At 40.8% G+C, this 18,033-nt stretch overlaps 1 protein-coding gene across 6 annotated transcripts in view; it reads left to right on the forward strand.

Moving 5' to 3' along the window:
- Nucleotides 1-18,033, forward strand: part of TIAM2 (TIAM Rac1 associated GEF 2) — a 249,816-nt gene that overhangs the window by 202,309 nt on the left and 29,474 nt on the right. For 5 of the 6 annotated variants that reach the window (XM_083176314.1, XM_083176316.1, XM_083176315.1 and 2 more), the window contains one exon: nt 1,041-1,147. In XM_083176314.1, the coding sequence (XP_083032440.1) occupies nt 1,041-1,147 (107 nt within the window). Of the gene's footprint in view, nt 1-1,040; nt 1,148-6,462; nt 6,765-18,033 lie in introns of those variants that run through there. The other variant, XM_083176318.1, reaches the window with a different exon arrangement.

Consider the following 18,033-nt stretch of genomic DNA (forward strand, 5'->3'; position numbering starts at 1 on the left):
ATGGGTGTATCCATAACAACGCTGGGCATTCCCCAGGGAGTGCGGGTGGGCCGATGCCTGCCAGGGGTGTGACGTCAGCTACTGATGTCTCTGTCCTGATGCTCGTAAATAAGTCCGTTCAGACTGATCTTTATTTACGATGGCAGGAGGAATCATGCCATGGTCGGCGACCATCAAATGATTTCTCCTGCTAGCGGCATGTTCTTGTACACATCCCCTCGCATGGTACCAAGGGGAATCTGTGTCGGGGCGGTTCAGCCGGGCAGCAGATGTTGGTTTCAGAGACTATGTACTGAGATAACCTGTAGGATGCACTCGACAAACTAACATAGGGCCAGATGTATCAAGCTTCAAAAAGTCATAAAGTGGAGGGTGATAAACCACCAGCCAATCAGCTCCTAACTGCCATGTTACTGGCTGAGCTTGAAAAATCACAGGTAGGAGCTGGTTGTTTATCACTCTCCACTTTATCCCTTTTTGAAGCTTGCTACGTCTGTCCCATAGTATGTTCTGCATGGCAATCCTCTAACTTTCCATATTGAATTGTGCTCTTTCAAGTGTCCATTTTCCCTATTAAATGTTTTTATTTTACAAAGTGTGATACCATAGACCAGGGGTCCTCAAACTATTTTGCTCTGGGGCTCCATCAGACAATAAAAATAATGATCGGACCCCAGCAAGTTACTGCAGAAGGCCATCACATCACATGTGTAGTCAGCAGACAGCACATACAGCAGGAGTCTAAAATAACAGACAATTCCACAGACTTATCAGACTCCTTGAATCACTGACTGAGATTAGAAAAGCCATCATCCTGATGATGGTCAATAAGATGGAGTCGCGACCCCATGCTGAGTAGGTTGGGACCCACTTTGGGGTCAGGACCCACAGTTTGAGAACCGCTGCCATAGAGTAACCTTTCATACACGCTGGAGTGCTTTTATCACAGTTTGCAGACAAAGCATTTTGTGTTTCAGAAACCATGTAAAAGCAGGGCTATATTTTCCCCATTGCCTCATTTGTTTGTTTTGGCATTTTAGATTTACGTAATGTACCAGATGTCACCATTGGTAGCCTGAAAAGGAGCAGCACAGGTGATGCTTTGGATCAGGTGCAGTGCAGGCCAAGACCAGATCAAACGTACAAGGTAAGAACTAGGTCTCTTAAAATGGAAGTAAATGCAAATAAGTTGGCCTCTTAGTCAATGCCAGTATCCTATATAATAATAATAATAAACACTTCTCCTTATCTTTATGGGGGGAATTCAAGTATGTGTGTGCCGGCAGCTACTAGATGGTGCCTGACGTAGTAATTCAGGTTTTGCTCTGTTCTGCCGCACGCAGGTGCTGGGGCTTATGTTATGATGCTCCGCCATTTTAACAGGCTGGTAACTAGTGTATTTCATAAGAGAAATACTGAAGGGAAATATGTGATTTTGAAATTACACATGCAAGAAATCCTAGTTTTATATTTGGGTATTATACAGTGGATATGAATGTGTGATATTGGCCATCTGTGGCTTCTGTTTCAGTATCTGAGCTCTGCAGCGTTTTACTTGTACACGTGATATTCTTTTTCTTTTAAAACGCACCTGGCTGCTAAATTTGTAATACAAATACTATGGCTACATAGAATACAAGAAACCTGTATGCTAAATCTGACGGGGTATCTGTATGGAAGTACTGCACGTACGCAGGTTTTCATGTTTATTGGGAGTTACTAAATGCTGCAGAGAATATTCAAGTTGAAGAAGAGTTTTTGTGTAATAGGTTGTCGAAAAATGTTGTGTAATACTTAAACCCCCACCCCCCATGAGTACATATGCATGATATATAGCCTATCACAGTGGTTCCCAAACTTTTTTGAATCACGGCACCCCGGAGTATCTATTTTTTTCCCACGATGCTTTTTTCCACGATGGTTCTTATTGAGAAATTTAGAAAAAAATATTAAATTACATAAATTGTGTTTACAGTATACAGTATGTCATCCTTAGGTTTAATTTATGAGGTGAGGGACAAGATTCACTTATGTTTGTTCACAAAGTTTATGATTTACAGCCACCAGCACTAGTTTTGACGATTTCAGTGACTATAAATAATTTGCATTGCTCCGGAACCACCACCCTGGGGCACCCCAGGGTGCCTAGGCACACAGTTTGGGAACCACTGGCCTATCCTATTCTCTAATATATATCAAATAGAATAGTGGCGCTTTTATTGACGTTTTTGAGATAACCCGGAACAAAACGAAATTCTAGAAGTGATAATTTGGGCTAAGTACCATGTAAACTATACACACAATCCCGACTCTTGGCTGATTGGGTGTCTTGCTTCTGCTTACCCATTGTGACCCCCAGTGAGGCATTGGCTGCTCTGTGGTATTTGGAGGTCCTCTGATGCACCCCCCCCCCCCCCTCCCCTCCCAGATCCCAACAGTTGCAGGAGCAGTATAAGTTATTTAATGGCTAAATCTCCTGCATCGGTACTTCTCACATACACCCCTATACAACAGAGGACGACCTGTCCGAGTTTTCTTGTTGGATAGTGTAATGTATGCACTCCTCATGAGCCATTAATCATATTGCCTGACAGTACATGTCCTGGGTGTCGAATTGAGGGGGCACTAAGGAACTTCCCCATGGAGCTGCTGGGGAAGTTCAAGAGAAAACTGGCCTAAGACAAGCCGGACCAGTGTATGGAGGGCGGGGACCTTTTATCTCTCTCTGCACATGTTACAGCTGCCCCATCTGCAGTGCACAGGTTTTGCCCATTTTAAGAAAAAATGTGCTTTGCGATCAAGTCTGAAATTAGGCCCATTGAATTGATGATGTGAGCTGCAAGCCACCTCCTTGGGGCCATCATTGTAGTTTGGAATTTTTAGATATTTGAATTTAATCTCAGTGCATGTACAGATGTGTCCTCTCATCTTTGCTGCAGTCATGTTAAACAGTCCTAGTTGTGATCAAGTTTACTAACACTGGGGGTGAAATATAATCAGGTGCGATTTTTTTTTTTTTTTTTTTTTTAAACGTGCAGATTTTTTTTTAAATCAAAACTAATTTTTGATCAAAAACTACCGAATTTGCAAGTTTTCCGAAATTCACACTTGTAGTAGCATCGATTTGTGGTACAAATGGCATGTTTTGCGGTGACCAAAAAATTGCACTTCAAAAATTGCATGAAGGTGCTTTCTCATAGAAAACCGCAAAATCACAAATGTAACATTACCAAAAATTGCAAAAATAAAATAGACCAGATCCAGGTCTAAAAGTACAATGTTGCCATCTCCAATCAGGTGGGGGAAATCACTGTGTTTTCCTGTCAACAAGACAGGACATGATGTGTGTGTAATTATTTTAGTACTGGTCATGTTGTGGAACTACAAGTCCAAGTGGGCCCTTTAATTCCCCGCATGCTGGGACTTGTGGTTCTCCAAGTCCCTGCATGTGGGGGGAGACGTGTGGGTTCCACAGCCCAAGGTTACATGTTTAATCTATTTTTTTACTACAAAAAAATCAGCCTGGTGCCCAGAGATGCCAGGGACAGTCTCAGGTTTTATCCCTGTTCAGGAACAGCCTAAGGGAGCCAGCGGCAAATGCAGGATTTTTAGAGGGGGTTTCCAAATGTAAACTAGAATCTTTCACTCTGCAGCGCATTGGAATAAGAACGAGAGTCTGGGGGAAAGGTAACAACCCTGACATTTGTATTTTTATACACTGGATACTGTATGGAATACAGTATTAATATTTAACAGTACAGATGATCTATAGTATAGGCTGTATCAAACATATTTAGATAAGTGGTCAGGAAAAGGGTGAACCTATCATAATAAATACACAAATATAATAGAACCAGTACTGCACTTTCTAAACTCACAATCTCCCACTTCATGGTAAGGCTCCTGTCTCTTCCTCCTGGCAGCTACTCTCTGGTCATTGCGATGTTTGAGTGCTCAGATCCACAAACACAGTAAATGTGGTACACTAGTCATGTGCAGCAGCTCTGCTCTGTCCCTTTCACTGCATGATGTTTTGGCAGCTCCATTGATCATATTATATACCAGTGCTATTGCTGTCGTAATTTAAGGCATTTGCCTAGAGAAGGGGGGTTTCCAGGTAACCAGACCCCCCCCAGCATTTGCCTACGGGAACCCGTTTATGGGGGGTCCCCACTCCCCCAGGTACTCCTTCCAGCCATGGTGGTCATGTTTCTGCTGCCGGACCTTGCGCATAATAAATGTTCCCTGGCATTGGCATGACATTGCCGGCTGTTAAAGCCCGTTGCTGATACCAAAATATGGGGCAGCCCCAGTCTTTTTGTTCCTTATATTTTTGGAACCAGGACCGTTCCAAGAGATTCTTAAATATTAATATGGGAGTTCCTCACTATTCTCTCTCTTTTTCCAACCCCCCCCCCCCCCCCCTCCTCCTGTACTTGGGTTACCAAGAGTGGCTCAATGGGCTGGTTATGCTTGGGGGGCGGACCCCACTCAGTTTTTTTTTGTATTCGAATAAGGTTTCGCACACTCCAAAAAAAGAAACGCACATTCACGTTACTAAAAAAACAGCACATTTACGTTACTAAAAATCCTAAAATACCAAAAATCAAATGTAATGTGCGATATTCTGTTATTTTTTTTTTTTTAATCTGTTAAGAACTTCCACCCTATTACATCTTGGCCTTGCTGTTTTTCTGTATTTTACCCAAAAATGTGTCTTATTTGCATCATATGTGATTAATATGTACAAGCAGCTTCTGCTGATTAAAATAATTAGTATTTTGTATGCATATATACTGTAGCAGCAGAATATTTGATATGTCACACATCATTTTAATCAGCAGTGTCTACTTGTGCATCTTTTTCTCATGGTGATGCGATTAAGATGCATTTTTGGTGAAAAGGATGCTCAACATTATTAGTTGCATGGGAACATCTTGTGACATATGACATATTACAGCTACATGTATGAGGATACATCTGTATAACAAGGCAGGCTAAGTAGCTACTGCTTCTACAGTATCGGCCTTGAAACATTCCTTTCTCTCTGATGGCATTGAAACTCTCCTTCCTTTCTTTCTTTCTTTCTTTATCTCTCTCTCGCCAGCATAATAAAGAAAACCATTAGACAGCGCGCACACACACACACACACACACGATTATTCCTTTGTCTCTGTGTAAATGGAAAGGTTTACTAGTGTAGCTCTAATTTCTATACAGCATATTTTCCTGATTTATGTATTAAGCCTGGTGAAGTAATAACGTGGCTGGTACTTTATCAGGGGCCAATGAGCTCATAACTGTCATTTCCCAAACCCAGCCTGTAACTTGACATTTAGGAGCAAATTGACCAGAGATAAAGTACCATGCACTTTGTCACTTCACTAGGCTTAATGGTACTTGTGCAATAGCATGGCGCCCGTTATGTAGTAAGCGTATCGGCCCTGTCAGAATCAGCGCAGTGTTCGCATGGCCAGCGTAGTCAGTCAGAAGTAGCGTAGTGTTCCCAATAGCGTAGTCAGCGTCCCTGTCAAATATGTGTTCCTGAAACACCTCCACTAACCACGGCAGCCTGATCATACCCCCACTATCCACTATCGCGGAATACATGTAAAGTAATGTGTGAGAGGCGCTCACTAGGCTTACCATGGACACCGGGGACAGAGCCGGGTTGCCGCGGAGTCACTACGCTAGGCAGCCATTGGCTGCCGCATAGTCACTACGCTAAGTACCTTAGGCAGCCGTTGGGCTACGCTGACAGCGTAGCTTAGCCTACGCTGAGAACGTAGCGTAGCCGGGCACCGTGCTATTACACAAGTACCAGCTTAATAAATCTGAGTCTCTTTGTAAAATGTCTGTATATTTTAGTGAATTGAGTGCAAAGGCCATTCGTAGACGTGCAGATCGAGGAAAGAAAATGCATATGTCTGCTCTGTGTTTTTCTTTTTTCTTCTAATAAAGAGTAGTGGATAAACAAAATAGAATTCTGCATTGGGTTCGCTGGGTTTGTGGCTGAATGAATCAGCCTTCACATGTTAATACAAAGAAGATGGATAGATATACTGTATATATCTATCCAACTATCTATCTGTAATTTTTTTGAAGCCGTCTGTAGATCACTTCCAGTAACCTATGAAGATGTGAGTGTGCCAGATGACCAGGCTTTGTGTAGTCCTGCATGCGGTGTGGTAGTTGTCTTTGAACAGCTGCTGTTGACAGCGCTACTCGGGGTTTCTTCTTTTTGTTCTCTGCTGTATTTATTCTGTGTTGCTAAAAGGGGCGAAATTATGTAACAAGTGACGAAACTGCCTGTAGCGAGAGCTATTTCATTTATTAACTCTCCAATAATAAGTAGCTCTGCCTCTTTCTCTGTAAATAAAAAAATAACCTTTAATGCACGCTGTTCTGCAGCTGAGCACAAGATGTTGTTAATAAAAAAGCTCTCAATGTTACCTCAGCCTTGAATTATGCATTCCAGTTATACAATGTGCTTCTTGCCAGTGAGCATTAGCGGTCGGACAATTTGTATTGTAGCATTACCGTGTTGCTCGAGCAAAGCTAAGAAGACAAGGGGGGTGAGGATCCCAAGTTTCTGTCAGGAGTCCTTTCATGAACGAGAGGTTGGTGGCGCTAGGCGAAGCTGGCAGATTGGGAGGATTTCGCAGCACTGCAAGAGCATTGCACACTTCCCCACAGTCAACAGCTGTATACCTGTATACTTATTTTGTGTTATGGAATCCGATTTGATTTGCCTCATAGGACAAGTAAGTGGAATAATTGCAATTGTTCTGGTGTGCGGAATCGAATGCGTATATGCTGTTTTAACTATTTAAGGCTGAAGACATATACTTCCATCGTGGATGTTTTTTTTTTTTTCCGTTTCTTTCCATACAGCATTTGCTTATACTGTACAGTATGTAGCTATTTTAAGTGTGCATGTTAGACTTTAATAAATCCCTTTGCATATTTTATAATTTTTTAATGTTTGATCTATTAACACTGAATTGGTGGCAAGAGTCAGTCAGGATTTTGGTATTCCTGTGTACGATAAAATGATTAATCTGTTGGGTTACTGTGGCTCCTTTCGTCTAGAAATGAGTGCTTATTAAACCTAAACTTTGATCATGCTAATGATTACTGCGGTTTTTAGTGTGTTTTATATATTTCTTAGCTTCTTAAGATAACACTTAAGATTAGTTACATTTAACGGTTACTCCAGTTTAAAATTAATATTTGATCATTGTAATCGGTTGCATGTATGCAATGACAAGCAGGCAAATGTATAATGTAGCCAGTTGTATTGTCAGTTCAATAGTAAATACTATATACTGTATGTGTTAATTAAACCATTACAGATGTTTAGTGTTGGATGCTGTGATTTATACATTTTAAGTTTGCTTTTACTGTCAACACTTTAAATGCAGGAAAAAAAAATAGTTTGATAGTGGTAATATTCTGAGTTGCCAGGGGCAACAGTCATTCCAAGATTAAGGAGAGTGGTGAGGGATACTGTAGCTAGAAGTTTTGGGTGCATCAGAAATGAGAACAACATTGCATACGTTTCATGTAATTCTTTTTAATATGAGAAAAAGCTCAAATAGCTCCTTGTGTGGAGAATATAGTGTTAATTTAAATATAAACTGTTTGTCAAATTAGCTTACAATCGATGTGTTTATTTTCTTACTGGTATATGTGTTTGGCTATTAGCGGTGTGTGTGTGTGAGTGACATTTAAAAAATATTTGTGGTTAAAAAAATGTAGCCCTACAGTATTTGTTGATTCATGAACCCTTTTCACTTAAAAAAACATTTTTTTTTTTTATAAAAAAGAGAATATCCTGTCCGTTATCCTGGTGGTATATATTTCTGCAGTATCCTACTCTGTTTAAGTGCCTGATAACCAACATTACACTAGATTAAAACATGTGTGCAGTGTATTACACCTGTATCTCCAGATGTTCCTAGCATTTGCTTTTAAATTGCAGTCAGTACTCTAGGCCTGACCACTATAAGGTATCTGGATGCACTAGGTCGACATTGACAAACTGTTGACACAAGCAAAATATCTACCGAGTTGACACATGAAAAGGTTGACATTATTTTTTTTTTGTAGCTTTTTTTTTCTGTGTTTTTGTGCTTTACAATTCATATGGACAACAATTGTGCAGCAGCCGAGCGAAGCTCTACTCTAATTGGGGGTCCATGTCGACGGGCGGGTCTTCTCTTTTTTTTTTTTTGTGGTGTCAGCCTTTATTTGAGCAAGTCCCTCCTTCTTGGGGTGGGGTGCCTATTTCTGCAGACAGTCTGTTGTTTTCTTTTTTTTTTTTTTTTTTGAGCATCCGCCTTTTCTTTTTTTTTTTTGTAAACACTTTGTTTCACACCCCCACCATAAATATAGATGTTCATAGGGATTAGATGTTCCTCTTACATTTGTTATAGCCATAACATGCACCTTTTATTCCCATCATGTTTACACACATCAGCAATTACAGCAGCAATAGTTATTTTAAATAAGGCACAATGAGGGTTAACGTGTAATTTTTTTGAGCATATATCTGTGGGGGTTATTCTGATTCACTCAATAATCAATGCCATTATAACAATAGAAAAAGGATTTTCATGCAATTTGTCAAGACATAGGCGGTTATTCTGATTCACTCGGAAAGGCACAATTATTCTCTAATGTACAAAACCATGTGCGCTGCAGGTGGGGCTGACGTAACATGTGCAGAGAGAGTTACATTTGGGTGTTTTATTGTTTCTGTGCAGGGAAAATACTGGCTGCTTTATTTTTACACTGCAATATAGATATCAGTTTGAAGTACACCCCCCACCCAAATCTAACTCTGCACATGTTACATCAGAGTATGATTTTGTCCATTAGAGAGTGATTGTGCCTTTCCGAGTGAATCAGAATAACCCTCTATGTCTTGACAAATTGCATGAAAATCCGTTTTCTATTGTTATGATGGCATTGATTTCTTCTAACTCCAGGCCCTCAGCATAGCATAACAATGATATAATGAGTGGATCAGTCTAGAAACTCCTTTCAACAATTCTGTCAGGTTCACTGCAGATACAGTGCAGCAAATGATTGAGGTAGATTAGATACAAGTATAATTTTGCCTCCTTAATTGGCTGTGAAATGTAGACATTTAAGGGGAAATTACTAAGCTAAATACGCCTAAAATATTCGTATTAGGGGTAGCATGAGGGGGGCGGGCTGGGCCTATCGACATCACCATTGGAAGCAGGCCGGGTCCATCAACGTCACCATTGGGGATGGGCCCTGCATCATCATGGGTATGCTGTTCTTCCCCCAAGCGCACTGGTTAATGGGAATAGATACCATACGCGTGCGCACAGCATCTATTCACAAGGCCTGGACAGGCTGTTGGGGCAGGGAATCAGGATAAAACAGCCTAATGTGAACACTATTTCTAACTATAATTCTTATCCCCCCCCCCCTCATCCCAGCACATGTAAACCATGTGATTTCCCAGGATACATCAACACGTCACTACCCCCCCAGTACAAATTAACATGTAACCCTCCACCTCCCGCACACATTGACATGTAACCCTCGCCAGTACACATTGACATTTAACCCTCCCCAACACACATTGACATGCATGTAACCCTTCCCAGCACACATTAACATGTATGCAGTGGCTGCTGTTATGGGGTAGGGGGGGTATAGGAGAGGGGTGTACGGCGCTGCAGACTGCTCTGCCTGTGATGCTGCTCTCTGACAGGAGCATTGGGGATGCGAAAAGGGAAGGGCCCTAACACAGAGAATGCTGCGGGCGCCGTCAGTTAGAGTACACCAGCAGCAGGTAAGCAGAGCAGGGAGAGCACCTCTCCAGCACAGCACCACCCTGCTGAGTGTCTAGCTCTGCGCCACAGCAGTGAGCTGATCAGCGCCCACATCCTGAAACTGACAGCCAGGGAGGTAGGCAGAAGATCCTTTCTGGCTGTCAGGTATGTGCACAAGCGGCTCTAGTGCTGCATATATGTACTGGCCGGGGGGCACATGGCACCCTGCCACCCAGCCCAGCCCGCTACTGACCACCTGTTCCCTCACGCTGCTCTTTGTGCTGGGGTGGAGCAGTACAGATAAGAATTCCACAGTGAATCCCGACTTGTGCACTGACTGCCATTGAATAGAAGTGGCCTCTCTTTTAAATTGGTACGATGCATCAGTGTCAATCGAAGACCACCAGCCAATGAGATGTTGCCACTTGGCAATATCTCATTGGCTGGTGGTCTGCAAGACGTGATTGGCTAACGCCAGAGTTTAAATAAGCCGTCCCTTCCTTTGATTGGCAGCCGGTCCGCAAGTAAGGATTGGATAGCGGCCGGTGCCATAATGCTGCACTGCAGGCCTCGATCCCAACCTTGGTGCATTCTATACACAGGAAAAAACGAAGTGGCGATACCGCCCCATATGCGTGTGTGTGTATAAATCACTTTGTATGATTTTTAAACAATTTATTTGTGTATTCTTGTGGTCTTGTGGAAAATAAATATTTGGACAATCAAAAAGCCACAACAAGCCAATAAGGATCAGGATTACTTGTATAATCATAATTTTTGCCCATCACACTTGTTTTATGAACTTATATGATGTCCATGTTGACCTATGTGGACAAAGAAACCAAAAAAACCTGTAAAAAAACATGTTGACCTTTTGACCATGTCCACCTTTTTTCATGTTTCAACCTTTTTACTGTCGCCACAGTAGTGTTCGACCTTTTGACTATTGACCTAAACACTGTTGACCTAATACTACACACCCATTGCCAGAAAGATGGCAGAACTACTCCCCTACGCTTGCAAGAACGCTATCACCTGTCTTTGGTAATAGACCATTAGGAACCAAGCTGGAACAATTTTTTTAGGTATATGTGATATTGATTTATCTTTGGCATGTTCTTCATTATCTAAATATGCAAAAGAAATAAATAACCTTAGCAGACTTTTACTGGCAAAATAATTAGCAGCCACCATACCCTGTAATTAATTTCGTTGGAGAGGAACAAAGAAATTACTCCAGTTTTCTCAGTTATTAATATATGGAGACCTGCTCAGCTAACCGACTTGTCATTAAAACTGTCACTTTACATTTAACACACTGTCAAAGATATAGCTATTCCAATTACAGTTCATATTGAGGGGGTAATTTGTCCCCTGAAATGATTACAAATGTGGTGGTGAGCAGCATAGCTAACACATTCTTCTAATTGTGTGACCGAGTTATTAAAATATAATGCAGAAAAGCGGTTTAATTTGCAGCTGTTAATATTTATTTATTACCAGTACATATTCTGCAGAGCTTTACAGAGTATAGTTGAACATTCACATCAGTCCCTGCTCCAATAGAGCTTTCAATCTACATTCCCTACCACATGCGCGCGCGCACACACACACACACACACACACACACACACACACACACACACACACACACCACACACATATATATTTTAGGGTTCATTTTGTTGGAAGCCAATTGACTTACCAGTATAGTAGGTCAGTTGGTCAGCATGGTCCTAGAGAGGGACTGGAGGACAGGAAGAAATTGCCAAGGTCTCTAAGATTGCCAAAAAAGTATAACCTCGCAGCCTCTTGCAATGGTTTATATTGCTCGAATAATTCAGACCATCAGTCACAACACTGTTGCCAACCCCCCTGGCTGGCTCATGTCCAAAATGTAAGTGCCTGCTTGGCTGCTTACACCCTTTATTGCATTTATTTTGCATTCTATGCAGCCAAAATTAAAAAACCCTGCTGTGCATTTATATTACAATAATGCATTTGCAACTGTTAAATAATGATCTATACTTTTTATGGATTTGTAAAATGGTACTAGATGAAGCTTACATGGGAACCACAGTGGAATATAAATACATTATATTTTTTTTTTTTTTAGCACTGTGTAGTGTCTTTTGGATCCAACAGTGATCATGTGCCAAATTTCAAGACATTCACAATGTACACATTAATAGTGGTATGGTGCCTATGAATAAATAGATGTTATCCAAATATGTTTATTGAAAAGGTTCTCCCAAAGATTGGCACAAATCAAACAGCTGATAGTTCTTCAATCAGAAATGCCAATGCGTTTCATCCATAACAGCCTTCATCAGGGGCATAACATCTCCAGAGGGTACTTTAAGCAGAGAAAGGTACTAAATCAATCAATATTCAATTAAAATAAGGGGAATTTGACCCTTCAGGAACCACAAACTATGTCCCAAGAAAATACTGATGTTTAGTCCTCCATTTGGGTAATATCAAGCATACATCTCAGTTGTATAATGCTTTCTCCTGCTGGTCCAGCACCAGGGTTCAAATTCTCCTTATGTTGATCGAATTTTAATTGCGTTACAGACAAAACTTGTTGGGTATTTCTGCTATACAATTCTGATTGAAGAACTATCAGCTGTTTGGCCCAAATCAATCTTTGGAAGAACCTTTTCAATAAACATATTTGGATGACATCTTTCTTTGCTTCATTGAACATTGGACTGTAGAATCTATTCAAATTGAGTAAATGAACATCTATTTATTCATAAGCGCCATACCACTATTGTTTTGTTCCTCCCCTTCAAGGAATTTAAGTGGTTTTTAGAATAAAGGGTGAGATACAACGCTCTCTAAAGGAATATAGTAATATGCATACCGAATATAAGTGGTATACAGGCTTATTAAAATACCTTTTGGTGTAATTCCAGATGTCAGCAGTACCTATAGTTTTAATAATCAGCGAATTGTCTAGGGCACAGGTTCTCAAAGTCGGTCCTCAGGACCCCACACAGTGCATGTTTTGCAGGTCTTCTCACAGAATCAATTGAGATAATTAGCTCCACCTGTGGATCTTTTAAAATGTGTCAGTCAGAAATGAGTGCACTTGTCAGGTGACTTGGAAAACGTGAACTATGTGAACCAAGTTTGAGAACCACTGGTCTAGGGTCTCAGTCTGGTCACTTTCATCTCAATAGGTCCCCCAATGTGTTAAGGCATGTGGATAAACAAGGCAAAAAACTCTTCGTATATTAACCTATGGAGTTTCATTTGCACAAAAACCACAATAGACAAAAATAAAACAACTAAGTAAAGGTTCTTACATTCACTCAGAATGCAGAAAGTGCTGGTGCAGTCACGCATTAATAATCCCTAAACGTGTTTTGTCGTTTATGCCCACTACTGTCAGGCTGGACTTCATCAGGAGGATACATGACTGAGTCTGGACGGTCTATTTATAGTGAAAGCACTATTTGTGTTTTCCTTCAATGACATTTTCAGGGAAATTGCTTGGCTCCACCATATTTGTTTGAATTGTGCATGCACAGAATACCTGCTATCGCGGTATTTTGTCTTTATTCTCTAACTAGATATTTGTGGGATCATAGTGCTATCCTGCAGCAGTTGGCATATAAAAATAATTTGGGGACTGGCTTGACCGTTCCGTGGCTAAATATATCTTTTATTTGATGAGAATTTATTACTAGATACACCAATTTCCCAGAGACTCCCGGACGGCGCCATGTTACTGGTGTCGCATTATTTCAAACACTAGTGCACCGCTGTCACAGGTCAGCTATTTAATGGTTATGTTAGCATTCCGCTGATGGCCAGATTACTGAATTTGACAGATTATCAGTGATACCATTTTATAGCAGCGTGACCCCTGCAGCCCAGCTAGCTCCTCCGCCACACCACCTGCAGCTTGTCTCCAGCTCGTAGGGCATTCCAGCTCCCACATCGCGTCTCAGTCCATGCAGTGCAACCCCCCTACCCACAACTTGACCCCCCACCTACATCCCAGCACCCTCCTGCTGCCTCTACTAAACCCTCCCACTAGCATTGTAAATCACAGTTTCTTATACATCTAACAACCTAACAATACTAACTTCACATCTGGCACCCGATGTGTCCAGATTTAAGGAAGTTCCGGACCATCGGTTGCATGAAAAAATGGTGGTGTACCTGTATAACAAAGCAATACAGACATTAAATTTATATTATATTTCATTACAAAAGAGAATGAACTTTCATTATATGGAAAATAGATATCTCATGAGCTTCAGCGATATTACAGGCAATATATATAAAAATATGTAAGCCTGATGACGATTTGCATTAAATCGAAACGTTGCTGAGTTCCTGTATTCCTTGACTTCTTAGACCGTGTGCTGCTGTGGCTGCCATTATTTATGTATTCCCAATTAGGTCACTCACCACACAGTATATATGTATTGAATCTGTTCTTCAAGCTTTCTAAGGATTGACCGTTTAAGCTAAATATCTTTCCATCCACTCTGCTGAATATTTCAGCAGACATTCTTCATAATGTATGTGAGAAGAACATGGAAGAGCACACACATAACATTCTTTCTGGGACATGTTAACGATGATGACAAAAGAGCATGTCCACAAACAACTTGAAGTTGACATATGGGCGACGTCAAGCAAATAATCCTAGCTTAATGAGCACACGTAACGGTGAGATTCAGGAAGGGGCATTTACACACTCTCCTGTCTAATCTGGATTAACTGTACTATAGAGTACAGATCCGATATTTTTTATGTCTGAGGAAAAGGACATCAAAAGACAGTGATATTGTCGACATATTTTCTTTTACTGAAATGGAGGAAAAAATCCTCCCATTACAAATGGCTATTTTAGCAGTGAAGCTAGCCTTGAAGACTACTCTCAGGGATATTTCCTCCTGCCTTAGCTGCACAGATGATCCAGAATTCTGTTTTCCGGTAAGGGGAGTCTATTCTGTGCAGTATCAACATGTGACATTTCTAGAGACATCACATAGCAACATAAAGACAAGAATATATATTGTTATATTCAAACCTGCATTGACATTACTAATTTGCAATGGTCTAAGTAAGGATGGTGGCGGCGTTCTTCTGTCACACAGTTCAAAACAGAAGCCCCTTTAGCACATTTTTCCATTGTATAAAGGAGTACAAATGTTGTTTTTATAGTATGGTTTTTTCCTTTATATTTCTAATAAACATAGAACACTGTATAAACTGTTAAATATTTTGGCAAAAAGAATCAATGTTTTATAATAATTTGTTAAATACTTTGTCTCCTTACTTGTTATTAAGAGTGAATATTTGTGAAGTTTGAAGTATTGTTGTAATAATAATGTGTGATTAGGAGGAAAAAAATAAGCTTTTTATAGAGAAAACAGTGTATAATTGTAGAAAAAAAAATCCTTTTTATCAAGAGCTTATGTATGACTCTTAACTTCTAGCAGTGGGTATATTTAAGCGGATAATCATATTAATGTTTTAGTGTTATTGTTACAATGCACAATTACATGAGTCTTTTTTATTATAAAACTTAAGAGGTTTCACATCTCTAATCCCATTAAGGCCAATCTCATGTAATTTGATCTATGGGAGTCCATTAGTTTAGTTTAATATGCTATTATATAAACAATATCTTCTACAATTAATTGTCATTTAAATTGGCCTAAAGGGTAAAGCAAATGGAATTGTGTTTTATTAGGCATGTTAAGATATTGTTATTTGTCTAATTTTTTTTTTTTTTATGTGACCGAATTTTTGTGGTCCGCTTAGGTACACAATGGTCTACAGTGCGGTCAACTGTCGACCATGTTAATAGTCTGCTTTTCTAGACTGCTACACTTGATCTGCTCTGTTATTACCACTGTACTTTGTCTTAGAAACTTTCACATTGCGAAAACTTTCAGGTTGTGTCTGTATATGCTGTGCACTTGTAAAATTTACAGAACTGATAGCGTACCACATTGAATGAGGCCACAGTCTGACTCCATGGAACGGGCAATCACTAGAAGTGCAGTGGGTCTTTCAGGGCCTTGACTGCTACCATTTCACCCAAGGGGCCTTATTTTGGTTCATTCTTTCTGACAAAATCCTTCTTAGATGGGCAAAACCATGTGCACTGCAGGTGGGGCAGGTGTTTCTTGTGCAGAGAGAATTAGATTTGGGTGGAGTTTTACTTCAAAGTGAGATCTATATTGCAGTGTAAAAATAAAGCAGTCAGTATTTTACCTGCACAGAAACAAAATTACTCACCCAAATCTAATTCTCTCTGCACATGTTACATCTGCCCCCCCTGCAGTGCACATGGTTTTGTCCATCTAAGAAGGATTTTGTCAGAAAGAATGAACCAAAATAAGGCCCAATGTGAGAGTAAAAAAGAAGTTCCAAATTGTGACTGCTGATCTCAAGACTATGCAGTGCAAGATGCTGTTAGGCCTCAGGTAATTTCAGGCCCCGAAGAAGAATGAAGTAGGTCTAACACACTGGCCCTTATTCTGATCGGTGCGGCCGGATCCGATTATGCGGCCAGGACCGTGCGTGCGAAACCCCGCCTTCCATACGGATCGCCAACTCCGTCCGTACGCGGTAAGAAGCTGGCCGAACGGACCGCACGTGTATTTTTCACGGAATACGCCTCCTCCATCTAAGGGAACCTCCCCCATCATTCGATGGTCGCAGACCATCGAATGCAGGACCGAGTGCTCCACCAGCTCCCGCAACCTCAGACCACACGGACATTTTTCCGTGCAAAAGCAGGGATCTGGGCGGGCAGCTGACATCCGGCGATGTCATATGTCCGCCCTCTACACGTGCGTCACGGCCGCATTACCATACCTACGCCCAGCATTTGCATGGGAACGCCCATGAAATGCGGGGCGTATGCATATGGTAATGAGCCCAAATAGCCCTTCACTCCCCTCTCCACCCCCTGTTCGGAGTGTTCACATATCATGCGGGATTTGGCCGTACGCCCCGCTCGCACATGCGCAGAGACGCCTCTGCACATGCGCAGACACAAAACATCGGCGGGCCGAACGCACGCGGATATATCCGCACCGACCAGAATAAGGGCCACTGTGAGGAGGGTAGCCCCGAGGGACATTGACCTTTTTTTTTACTTTTGTTAAATAACATAATTTTTATAAAAGATGAAATGTAAAAATAAAATTGGATGAGAGAAGTAACAGGGTGAAATAGAGAAGGGGGGTTTACAATAGCAAAAGGGTAGCTGGTGGAAGTGGAAGACACAGATTGGGTATATATAATGTAAGCTAAAAATATGATTTTTTATAAATTGTTTGCTTAGGCAATATGATAAAGTATAGGATATGATTTTATTTGTGTGGGTCCATTCTATCTTATGTGCTACAACTGTCCATGTAATCCGGAGAGCTCACACTGCATGCCACTTTATTCAAACTGTACATTGATAAATAATGTCGTTTGTGGTTTTAAAGCACCCGAGGAAGACAGCCTGAAAACGATATACATTCCGCACTTTGACACCTCCTAGCCATAGTTGCCATCACTGTCAAAAATGCTATCCTAGTATTTTCTTTTTCTATTTCTGCCTATTCTTTGTTCCAGTCGAGCAAAGAATTGTCAGTTATTCTTACATAAGTATGCTCTTCTGTTATATCCCTCTGTTAATAGTACAAGTTTTAAGTGTGCTAGGTGCGATTTGAGCTATACAATGTGTGCTATGCAATTTGGACTTAACATATTTAAATTACATATTTTAGGCTAGTCCAAATGTAGTTCATATAGCACAGTGTATTAACTACAAATCGCAGGGTGCGATTTGAACTAGACACAATGCGATGCAGTACAACAATACCTGCTTGCACATACTATATTGCAATAGGGACTACACGGGAGCGCGCATCGCATTGCAAGATAAAATAAACACAGTGCGATTTGAGCTAGACTCAATGCAATTTGAACTAAAAGTTCAAATTGCATGCGAGAATTGCACCATGTATGGGCGCCTTAAGATGGGAGTTCTTTTGAAGATAATAACCAATCAGAATCTATCTCCTATAAGGTGCTAAATAAATAAGAAGTACAATCTGATTGGTTGCTATGGGCAATCTTAGTAAATTTCCCGTGTGTTGGAATCTAGCATTATTTGAATTGAACCAATCTTTGAAATGTCTTTTACTTCTCTCTGCCAAGACCTCATTAAACCGTCAGAAAA

The sequence above is a fragment of the Crinia signifera genome, chromosome 3 (genome assembly GCF_055691185.1).
Source record: "Crinia signifera chromosome 3, ASM5569118v1, whole genome shotgun sequence".
NCBI lineage: Eukaryota > Metazoa > Chordata > Amphibia > Anura > Myobatrachidae > Crinia > Crinia signifera.